The 12,086-nt window shown below is 45.5% G+C and overlaps 1 protein-coding gene across 1 annotated transcript in view; it reads right to left on the minus strand.

The window, feature by feature from the left end:
- The window catches only part of LOC113173199 (bone morphogenetic protein receptor type-2-like), a 40,711-nt gene that overhangs the window by 16,154 nt on the left and 12,471 nt on the right, over positions 1-12,086 (minus strand). Inside the window, 8 exon segments of the mRNA XM_026376585.2 lie at positions 3,848-3,941; positions 4,343-4,535; positions 4,638-4,774; positions 5,166-5,302; positions 5,604-5,751; positions 5,885-6,045; positions 7,414-7,528; positions 11,799-12,032. Of these exon segments, the coding sequence (XP_026232370.1) occupies positions 3,848-3,941; positions 4,343-4,535; positions 4,638-4,774; positions 5,166-5,302; positions 5,604-5,751; positions 5,885-6,045; positions 7,414-7,528; positions 11,799-12,032 (1,219 nt within the window).

Consider the following 12,086-nt stretch of genomic DNA (forward strand, 5'->3'; position numbering starts at 1 on the left):
TGCAGCGTTGGCTGTCGGCAGGTGGAGGGGTGGGCTTCCCACTCTACCGGGGGGTCTCACCTGGCAGAGGGGGGGATTTAAATACTTGGGTGTGCATTTGGGGAATGAAGAGAGTGTAAGTAGGAACTGGGCTGGTGTTGTGGAGAAGGTGGAGGGGAAGTTACAAAAGTGGAGGTGGCTACTGCCACAGATGTCGTACAGGGGGAGGGCTCTGGTGATCAACAACTTGGTGGCCAGTGGGCTCTGGCATCGCCTGGCCTGTGTGGACCCCCCTGTTGATCTTCTTAAACTGGTGACCTTCAGGACATTAAGAACTGGCGTCCCGTCTCACTGCTTTGTACGGATTATAAGATCCTGTCCAAGGCTCTGGCCAACAGACCATCATTGTGAATTTTTTCTGGGACCGGCTTCACTGGGTGCCACAGTGTGTTTTGTTTTTACCCAAGGATCAAGGCGGGCAAGGTCTGATCCACTTGTCCAGCAGAGTGTCCGCGTTCAGACTGCAGTTTGTCCAAAGGTTTCTCTCTGGACCTGAGGATGTGGTCTGGAGACCCGTGGCCTCTGCCATTCTACAGACGCCTGGCGCACTTCACCTGGACTCTGCGCTGTTTTTAATGGACTCCACTAGTTTTGATGATTCAGTTTTACCTGTGTTTTATCGGAGTGTTTTTCGATCCTGGCGGCTGTTCGGGTGGAGGAGGCTGGAGCCTTCGGTCTCCCTGCACTGGCTCTTGGCTGAGCCCCTGCTGTGCGGGGCCCGGTTGGATGTCCACGACGGCTCCACCCCGGGTCTGACTCCTGCTCTGCTCTCTTCTGGCCTGACAACGCTGAAGCGCCTGGTTCACGTGGCTGGTCCTGACCTGGGAAACGCACCGGCCGTGGCCGCGGCTTTGGGTCTGTGATCGGCCCGGGTTTCGGAGAGGATTTTGGGACTGGTTCTGTCTAGACTGTCTGCTGATGAACAGCAGATGCTGCAGGATTATTGCAGTGGCGTGGAGAGTCCGGATGAGCGAGATCCATTTCCTGAACTTGGTTTTACTTTGGACTTTAGAGACTCGACCAGGTGCTTTGACCTCTACACCGTCACGGGGAAGATTCTGTACGCCTGCTGTGTTGTGGAGTTGAATAGGGTCCAGCTGGGGGTCAGGACTGACACGGTGTGGAGGAGGAGGTTGTCCCACGCTGTTGGTCTGCACCCGACATGGAGGGTCCTCTACAAGCCCCCCCTGAACAAGAGAACTGGCGATCTTCAGTGGAGGATCTTACACGGGGCGATCGCTGTGAATTCATTCACCAGCAAGATCAATCCGGAGGTTTCCTGCGCCTGTGTGCACTGTGGTCTACCGGAGACTGTTTTCCACTGTTTTATGGACTGTGACCGGCTGCGTGAGCTGTTTGAGTTGTTGACTGTGCTTTTTGAGGGTTTTAGTGAAACTTGGACCACGACTGTTTTTATCTTTGGGGCTGGGTACCGCAGAGTGGACGCCACAAAGTGGCAACTGCTGAACTTCTTGTCCGGCCAGGCCAAACTTGCTATTTACAAGACCAGGAAGGCGGAGGGTCAGGAGGTCACCTCTGTGTTCCGGGCTTTGGTTCGGGCCCGATTGTGGCTGGATTTTAAGTTCTATAAGTTCATGAACAATCTACCGGGTTTTGTTCAGCAGTGGTGCTACGACGATGTCCTCTGCTCTGTCGTGGAGGACAATCTTGTGTTTAACACTGTTCTTTAGGGATTAGTTTATTTTCACCAGAGGCTGAACCCTCTATTTACTGATGTGTTTATTTATCTCTGTCCTTATTTAGTTTGTTGTTTGATGTTATGTTCATGATGTTTTGGTCTGTGGCACGTTTTTGTTTGTCGGTTTGTTTACTCTGAATATTTTGTAATAAAGGCTTTCCGTCTGTCTCTCTCTCCTCTCTGTCGTCTGTCTCTCTCCTCTCTGTCGTGTGTCTCTCTCCTCTCTGTCGTCTGTCTCTCTCCTCTCTGTCGTCTGTCTCTCTCTCCTCTCTGTCGTCTGTCTCTCTCCTCTCTGTCGTCTGTCTCTCTCTCCTCTCTGTCGTCTGTCTCTCTCCTCTCTGTCGTGTGTCTCTCTCCTCTCTGTCGTCTGTCTCTCTCCTCTCTGTCGTCTGTATCTCTCTCCTCTCTGTCGTCTGTCTCTCTCCTCTCTGTCTCTCTCCTCTCTGTCGTCTGTCTCTCTCCTCTCTGTCTCTCTCTCCTCTCTGTCGTCTGTATCTCTCCTCTCTGTCGTCTGTCTCTCTCCTCTCTGTCGTCTGTCTCTCTCTCCTCTCTGTCGTCTGTCTCTCTCTCCTCTCTGTCGTCTGTATCTCCTCTCTGTCGTCTGTCTCTCTCCTCTCTGTCGTCTGTCTCTCTCCTCTCTGTCGTCTGTATCTCTCCTCTCTGTCGTCTGTCTCTCTCTCTGTCGTCTGTCTCTCTCCTCTCTTTCGTCTGTCTCTCCTCTCTGTCGTCTGTATCTCTCCTCTCTGTCGTCTCTCTCCTCTCTGTCGTCTGTCTCTCTCCTCTCTGTATCTCTCCTCTCTGTCGTCTGTCTCTCTCCTCTCTGTCGTCTGTCTCTCTCTCTGTCGTCTGTCTCTCTCCTCTCTGTCGTCTGTCTCTCTCCTCTCTGTCGTCTGTATCTCTCCTCTCTGTCGTCTGTCTCTCTCTCCTCTCTGTCGTCTGTCTCTCTCCTCTCTGTCTCTCTCCTCTCTGTCTCTCTCCTCTCTGTCGTCTGTCTCTCTCCTCTCTGTCGTCTGTCTCTCTCTCCTTTCTGTGTCTGTCTCTCTCTCTCTGTCTCTCTCTCTGTCGTCTGTCTCTCTCCTCTCTGTCTCTCTCCTCTCTGTCGTCTGTCTCTCTCTCTCTCTACTGTCGTCTGTCTCTCTCCTCTCTGTCTCTCTCCTCTCCGTCGTCTGTCTCTCTCCTCTCTGTCGTCTGTCTCTCTCCTCTCGTATCTCTCCTCTCTGTCGTCTGTATCTCTCCTCTCTGTCGTCTGTCTCTCTCCTCTCTGTCGTCTGTCTCTCTCTCCTCTCTGTCGTCTGTATCTCTCCTCTCTGTCGTCTGTCTCTCTCCTCTCTGTCGTCTGTCTCTCTCCTCTCTGTCGTCTGTCTCTCTCCTCTCTGTCGTCTGTCTCTCTCCTCTCTGTCTCTCTCCTCTCTGTCGTCTGTCTCTCTCCTCTCTGTCTCTCTCCTCTCTGTCGTCTGTATCTCTCTCCTCTCTGTCGTCTGTATCTTTCCTCTGTCTCTCTGTTATCACTGTCTTTCTTTATTAATTCCTTTCCAACTTGAACTTTCTCTCATCTACTGTTGAGTTGTTAATTTTACCGCCTGTGATCCACAGAATCGATTGGCTAAGTGAAGTCACGTGGGACGGTTTAACTCGCATTCAAATGGCCAATGCGTTCTCGCATCCAGTAAATAACTACGGTAACGATCGAAATAGCTGCGCCGTTTAAAATTAAGGTGCCCCGCTAGATTTGGAATCGAAACGTTCGGTTTGGTCTGTAGCTCCAGGTCCGTATGGGACAGCTTCTGGGTCTGGGTCCGGATCCGGACCACGGTCCGCCTGTTAGTGACCCCTGCTCTATACGGTCTCTGAACGCCTCGCACTGCGACTGAAGATGGTAGATGAGGCAGTGCTGGAAGTTTCGGTGTGTGGACGCACATCAAGAGAAGATGAACAAGTTGACGCTAGTGTTCAGTTCGCTGTTCTTCAAAAATATAAGCGCGTTCAGTGGTCGGCTCTTTTAGCGTGTTCATGCACAACACTGAGGTGCAGATGTATGTACCTGCTCCATGTTCACTGGTGGTGGGTCAGAAACATCAGTGTTAACATACATGACTGAATGTGACTCACCGGCATGTTCAGACTCTGAGATAGGGCAGAGGGTGGTGGCAGGTGTCATAGCGGTGGTGGTTGACACGCTGCTGTCTGAACTGGACAGCCGAGCCTAGTGGACAGGGAAACGAGTCAGTATCAAGAAGCTATGATCTTTGCTTAGGAACGAGTCCCACCCCCTGTATGACACAGTGACGTCTTTGAGCAGCCCCTAAATGTCTGAAGGAGATATATCACAGGGCTTTTCTCCCTGCTGCTGTTAGGCTTTACAACCAGAGCTGCTCCCAGTGTAGAAACACATCACAGAACTACTTTTGTTCTGTTTATCTCTTAGGTTTTAGTATTATAGCATAATTTAACGCACAAAGTTGTACAGATACAGTTCTTTCATATTGTTCTACTTATGAGTAATGTCATCTCTTCTGTTATTTCTGCTGCTGTTTCCCCAGTGCGGGACAAATAAAGGTTGATCTTATTGTATTAGTTTCACTTTACCACCTGTTAAACTTCTACCTGTGCCTGCTGCCGCTCATAGTTGATGGAGTTCCTGTTCCTCTCAGCACCTTCGGCTCCACTTGTTGTTGTCTTGGCGACAGATGCCAGATGGCCGTCTCCCTGGAGATTTTTGACCACTCCCACATTCAAATCCTCAATGTAGGAGGAGGCGGATCCCACCTGAGTGGGCCACCGTGCATTGGACAGATTCCTGAGGGACACAGGAATCCTGTAATGTATGGCATTACAGTATATATGTGTGTGTGTGTGTGTGTGTGTACGTGTGGTTGTGTATTGCAGTGTGTGTGTGTACCTGTAGTTTTGCACTGCAGTGTGTGTAGTCAGCAGTGTGAGTTCAGACAGTCTCTCCTCTGCACACTGAGCGGTAAGTCGAGCTTCGGCGTCCTGATCCCAACAGTCCTCCATCGTCTCCTTCAGGGAACGCAACGCCTAAAACAAATACACAGTACTTGTTACTACTTAATTACTGCAGTACGTGATTACTGCAGACAAACATTATTACAACTAGACCATAAGTACACGTTCAGAGGAAGTTGTACGCTCTGCATTCAATCTGTCAGGTAAAGTTTTCCTTAAACTATCTAGTTAACAAAGTAAATATTTTCTAGGCCATGTGTTTCTCAGGAGACAACTTGGAGGGAAATGTCTTATTTTTAGGGGCCGAGGACTGAACTGTATTCTTTTACGTGGAGAAGGACAGTGACTTAACATCAACACAGGGTTAGATGGGGGAGATTCAGAGGTTCATGGATGATCCTTAGCACAATGCTAAAATTGGACTATGATTGAGATGAACCTGTGCTGACAGGTAGGAACTTACCAGGCTGTTCTCCTTCCAGGCTTCAGGGAACCTGGGTCTGTATTTCTCTCTGACAACAAGAATCTGCATCTCCTCGAACCTCGGATGGTTCCCGAGCTCAGTCTGAAATGCCAGTTGGTACTCAGGGACTGCTTCACCTAAATGAACACAGATAAAGAAATATAAAGAGACAGAAACTATTGAAAAAATGTGTCAAACCAGTTCATCACAATTAATAACAAAGCCACTTAGAAATCAGAGAATCAGAGGCTGCAGAACTTTATTTAGAATTTTCGTATTTTTTCATATACATATTTATTTTATATTGTGTCTTATTTAACATGTGGCTGCCAACCAAATTCCCTTTAAAATAAAAGTGATGTTGCTTTTATTTTGAAGGACATTTGGTTGGTAGCCACAGTCTGACATATGTGCTGTATGTTTGTTGTGTTGTGTTACCTGGGAACAGGTCGCAGCACCTTCTAAAGCTCTCCCAGTAGAGCAGACCCAGAGCGTAAACATCCACCTGCTTCAGCGCTGCCTCACAGTCCCTGAGGTTCAGAGCTCCACCCAGAACCTCTGGAGCCATGTACCGCACCGTCCCCACCTGCAAATGCACACCTGTAAAGTCTGCTGTCTTATTTTACCCATCACCATCATCATCAACATCATCATCACCACCATCATTATCACAACCATCATCATCACCATCATTGTCACCATCACCACCACCACCTCACCTCAGATATGGCCATGGTGTCGTCATCTCCATAGCGACTGTGACGGTTTCCTGTCAGCGTCATAGACAGGCCGAAGTCGGCAAGGACACAGGACAGATCGGCCCGGACCAGGACATTCTTGCTGGTCACGTCTCTGTGGGCCACAGCTGGTTTATACTGGTCTGAGAGGGGACACAGCGCAGACCAGTCTGTTACCATCATTCTGTTCCTGCCACGTTTCATTTGAACATTTCAATATAAATTGCATGTTTATGTGATTATCTGTAAGAAACCATCTGAACAAGATCGTTTTCCAGTTATGGAGGAAACACATATTTCAAGAATAAAAAGACGACTGTGAGATGAAAGTCAGACGTCAGAGTATCTTGAAACTTTGGTTGGAATATTGGGAGATTGAAGTCTGGACATGGTTTATACTGGTAGAAAGGTCAGTTGACTGTCTAAGGTTTTTGATTTATTGAGTTTATTCTTAAAACCCGACTCTGGCTCTGGAAGATTCCAACTTTATTCTGAGCATCTTTGTATTTATCCATTAGTTGCAAATGTTATGTTGTTATGTTGACTGCTGTGTTGTCATGAGAGAGATGGTTAATTATCTTTGTCACGTGCAGACGGTCAGTTTGGCCTCTGACATGTTTACTGTGTGTGTGTCAAGAAGCATCAGTTATACTGTTCAAGTATCTGTGATTGTTTTGTTAAATGTTTATATAATGTATATATATATATATATATATATATATATATATATATATATATATATACATTTAAGAAGGGAATTTAAAGTAATATATATTATTAATATCAAGTTAGTACGACACTTGGGGAACCAATGTTAGACAGTTTAGGTAACGTCAGGTTAGTTTTTGTGGTACACAGTCTACTGCACGTGGATGGGGTTCTAGTTAGAAGATGGGGTTCTGAGCCACGCTGCACTGCGCAACTTTTTTGTGAAGATTTTGAGGTTGAAAAGTTCGGTTCCAAGTTTATTTTCCTCCCTGTGAGATGATGCGGCCAATGAGGTATGTTTTGTTTTGGGTTTTATATTATATTTGAAGCTGCTAAATGTTAACATGACGCCAAATGTTTCAGTTTAAGTTTGTAATACTGAATACTTGTGAATATATCATTTTATATCTTTAAGTAATTGTTTAAGTGCAATTTGTGTTGTTTATATTTTATTGTGCTATTTTATTTATTTGTGTTTTATATCCCTTAAGAAATGTCTTTTGTATGTATTTATGTGTCTTTTATTCAGTTCTCACGGCATGCTGAAGTGCGTCTAATAAATGCCTGTGTATAAAGAACACCTTGTGTCCGTGATGCCTTATGGGGAGCGACAGTGTTGCTACACTGGAGCGTTTGTGCTAATAAGAAAATCCAAGTCCAAACAGTCCAGTAGAGTCTGAATACAGGATGACTCTGTACTGCCTCTTCACTCCTGATCCCTCGTCCGCAAACTGCAGTGAAAAATGTACAGAAATGTATGTGTGTATGTATGTGACACACAGGTGAGACAGCGACAAGAGTACCTGCTCTGAAGAGCTCGGTGTGGAGGAAGGCGAGTCCCCTGGTTACACCGTGAGTCATCCTACAGCAGGTCGACCAGTCGACGGTGTGGACAGACAGGTAACGAGACAGACAGCCCTGAGGGACACACAGAGGATAGAAACTGGATTCATGGTTGTTTGTTTGTGATCACTCTCCAGCGTGACCTCCTGCTGAAGCCGATTCCTCATTGTGTGAATTAAACAGCTTTGTTGTTTATGTGTGATGTAAAGATTCATCCAGTGTGAGCCGGATGTTAAATCCAGAGGAAACAGGCTTTATTCACCCTGGTGCTCTGTGTGTGTGTTATTCTAGAGATCAACCAGCCAGGAACAGATGAGACAGGTGCATCGAGCAGGTAACTGCAGGTATCACAGGTGTTTTTAAATCACACCATGACTCTGGCGTATCTTCATTCCCATCCATTCACATTTAACTGTCTCATCTGTGTCTGTACAGAAACCAGCCAATCTTAATGTGTTGTGTGTGTGTTAGTGAGCAGACGGCCTCAGAGGAACACAGTAAACAAGCAGCAGACGCTACACTGTGTGTAAACTGTGGTTATAAACAGGAAGCTGGAGCTGACAGACGGTGATTTACTGTGTGTTCATGTCTGACTGTGAATTTAGTTTAATATCATCAAGGGTTCACACCTGGTTCCAGAGTGCAGATTAGAACCAGGTTTACTTCAGAGTCAGTGTAGATCTTTAGTTGTTAGGGTGGGGGCCTCAGGAATGTAAAGTACAAATATAGAGTATCTCCAGACAGGAAGCAGAATCAAAGGCGCCGTCTGCAGCACAATAACTAGACTGATGACAAACAGCTGAACTGAGGCTGCAGACAGACTGACGGCTGCTTTCAGCGCCACCTACAGGCTGCAGAGCTTGTTACAGCACATCATGGTTCAACTAAACTGAAAATGTAAATACATAGTAAAGGTGCAGGAGGAAACTGTAAAGAGCTGCTTCTGCTGGGGATCAGGAGGAGCTCGGGTAACGTAGCTGAATTTATTAAAGATCAGGTCACAAGGAAAACAATAGTGTTGGTGGGTTTGAAGTAGACAGATATGCTGTGTTTTCTGAAAGCCCTTTTCAGCTTCTTTGAAACCCCAGCCACATAGGGAGTGACCAGGTTTTTGCGTTGGACCTGGGACTCCGACTGTTCCCTTGTTCTTTTCTGTCTTCCTTCTTATGGGCTTCTGTAGAGGTGGGGATGTTTTGTGCTCTATGGTTCAGGGTCCTGATGATTCCTAAAACACAGAGCCCAACACCCACCAACACACTTAGACAGAAACTCGTCCACCCTAAAGACCGGACTCTCAAAATGAGCAGTATAATGTATGCGGTCCAGTGCAGTGAAGAATGCTCTGAGCTGTACATTGGAGAAACCAAACAGCCGCTACACAGGAGGAGTAACACCTCAGGACCTGAATCAGCTGTGGACCTTAATCTTAAGGACAAAGGACACTCATTCAGGGACTGTGACATTCAAGTATTGGACAAAGAGTCGTTTAAGCACTGTGATGTTCAAATATTAGACAAAGAGGACAAGTGGTTTGAGAGAGGGGTGAGGGAAGCCTTGCATGTGCTAATCAACCCCCCCTCAACAGAGGTGGAGGACTTGGACACAACCTGCCTATTCAGGCCAAGGGGCAGACTGAAACCAAACCTGCAGCATAAATATGTGGTCTCTAACCAACTATCTTCAGACTGAAGAAGCTACTTGTGTGAGTAGTGAAACATTTCGACTTAATAAAAGGAAGTAAAGTTGCCATGACTCAACTTCCAGATAACTTCACCTGGACGACTGAGAATCTTCACCGACAGGGAAAACAGTAATAATCAAGTCTTAAACAAGACTGGTTATTACGAGTTGGAATCCGAATCTCATTGTGTCTCATTAAAACTTTGTGGAGGAGACTCTAAGGAGACTGTGAATTGGCTGCTTGGCTGCTCCTCCTACGGTAGGCGTATTGCATCACTTCCTGTTGTCAACGCTGACTTGTTATTCAGTTGCTCTGTGTTTGTACAACTAACTTTAACCAACTTAAAACTAAATTCATAGTTTTAGTGAACAGCACTTCTGGCGTGAGAGTTGTAACATACACTTGTGTTACTTAAGGACCGTTCATAATACTCCAAATTTTTAAATTTCTTGTGTTGTGAGGTCTGGAACCTCAGACTGGAACATGTCATTGGAATCAAAGGAACAGCACTAGAGTGGTTTAAATCGTATCTATCAGATATATTTCAGTTTGTACATGTTAATGATGAGTCTTCAATGCACAGCAAAGTCAGCTACGGAGTTCCACAGGGATCTGTGCTTGGACCGATTCTTTTCACTTTATATATGTCCCCCTTAGGCAATATTACAAATTAATTAGTCAAACTTCAAGCATGCCTAAAAGACATAAAGGCCTGGATGTCCTCCAATTTCCTTCTCCTAAATCCACACAAGACAGAGGTTATTTTGTTTGGGCCTAAAAAAATATCTGAGACACTATGTCTAATCACGTACTCACCCTTGATGACTTAGTCTTGGCCTCAAGTAATACTGTAAGAAATCTCAGAGTTATCTTTGATCAGGATATCTCCTTCACTTCATACATCAAAGAAATCTCTAGAACTGCCTTTTCTCACCTGAGAAACATTGCTAAAATTAGGAGCATCCTGTCCCAAAGTGATGCTGAAAAACTAGTCCATGCATTTGTTACTTCCAGACTGGACTATTGTAATTCATTATTAATAGTTTTCCTAATAACTCATTAAAAAGCCTCCAGTTAATCCAAAATGCTGCAGCCAGAGTTCTGACTGGAATTAGCAAGAGAGATCATATTTCTCCTACGTTAGCTTCTCTCCATTGGCTCCCTGTAAAATCCAGAATTGAATTTAAAATTCTTCTCCTCACTTATAAATCCCTTAATAATCAGGCTCCATCTTATCTTAAAGAACTCATAGTTCCATATTTTCCAAGCAGAACTCTACGTTCTCAGACTGCAGGTTTACTTGTGGTTCCTAGAGTTCCCAAATGTAGAATGGGAGGCAGAGCCTTTAGCTATCAAGCCCCTCTCCTGTGGAACCAGCTCCCAGTTCAGCTTCTGGAGGCAGACACCCTCTCTACATTTAAGACTAGACTTCAAACTTTCCTTTTTTATAAAGCTTATAGTTAGAGATGGATCAGGTGACTCTGAACCATCTCTTAGTTCTGCTGCTATAGGTTAGTCTGCTGGGGGACCTCTACTGATACACCTAGCTCCTCTCCTCTCTCCTTTTTCCTCTATCCATTTAAATTCTACCATTTCATGTCATTAACTTTGTGTCTTCTCTCTCCTGTAGTTGTGTTTCCTCCTCTCTGTCTCCCTCTCTCTGTGCTTTTCTGCAGGTATCCTCGGCCTGGAGCTGTACATCTCCAGAATCCAGTTGACCTGCCCAATGTTCTTGCTGCTTGTTGTTGTCTTATTGCCTGATGTTCTTTTCTCTCTCCTCTTTCCAATCACCCCAACCGGTCGAGCCAGATGGCCGCCCACTATGAGCCTGGCTCTGCTGGAGGTTTCTTCCTCTTCACTATGGGATTGTTGGGTTTTCTATATCATTTTGTGTATAATTATACTCTGTAAGGCCTTAAACGTGCCTTGTGAGATAACTTCTGTTGTAAATTGGCGCTATACAAATAAAACTTGAAAAAAAATTGAAATTGAATTGAAATTGAAGGGTCTGAAAGGTGGAAAATTAATTTGCAAAATGTAAAATATGTTTTTAGAACTAAGATTTCGTAAAAAAATACACAAACATCCAACTACATCCCCTCCCGTCCACTGCGCTCAACCAGGGAACGTCGTCTGGTGGTACCAGCACCACACAGTCGACACGAAGGAAAACTGTTCAGCTCAGTGATCCCAAGATGGTGGAATGAGCTGCCTATCTCTGCACGCTCAGCCACCTCACTTGCAATCTTTAAAAAACTGCTGAAAACAGAACTCTTCCGCATCTTCCTTTGCACTTAAAAAAAAAAAAAAAAAAAAAAAAAAAATTCTACCCTTTCTTTCTAACATCTCTTGAAACAGAAACACTTTTTCGATAGCACTCTGCTTTGATGTTGTTTCTTCTTGACTTAGATTTTGTTTGCTTGCCTTGTTCCTCACTTGTAAGTCGCTTTGGATAAAAGCGTCTGCTAAATGACTAAATGTAAATGTAAATGTAAACTAATTTGTTGTATAAATGTTTTAAAACTCAGAAGATTCAAAGTATTAATTAAAAACTGCAGACCGGAAATCTCATTTTCAGAGGTTTCCTTATATTATCAGGTCATAACACACAATAAATAGGAATGCTGAAGCTCTGAAAGGATAACAGGGCTGCAGTGCTCTTACATGAGGGTAGTACTCCATGAGGATCATGAACTCCAGCTGGCCGTCGCCCGTCGTCCTCTCGTCGGCTGCCAGGAAGTGGGCAATGTTGTCGTGTTGCTGCAGCAGCGGCAGGCAGTAGATGGAGCGCTCGGTGGTGTAGTTCTGCCGGTTGGCCGAGTTGAAGAGTTTGACGGCTACATAGCGCTCGTTAAGACAGCCACGATACACCGTGCCGTAACGACCCCGACCAATCAGCTGCCACAGAGGACAGAGACTTTCGTTAGATACTTGTGGAGTTCCTCAGGGCTC

The sequence above is a fragment of the Anabas testudineus genome, chromosome 21 (assembly GCF_900324465.2).
Source record: "Anabas testudineus chromosome 21, fAnaTes1.2, whole genome shotgun sequence".
NCBI classification, from domain to species: domain Eukaryota; kingdom Metazoa; phylum Chordata; class Actinopteri; order Anabantiformes; family Anabantidae; genus Anabas; species Anabas testudineus.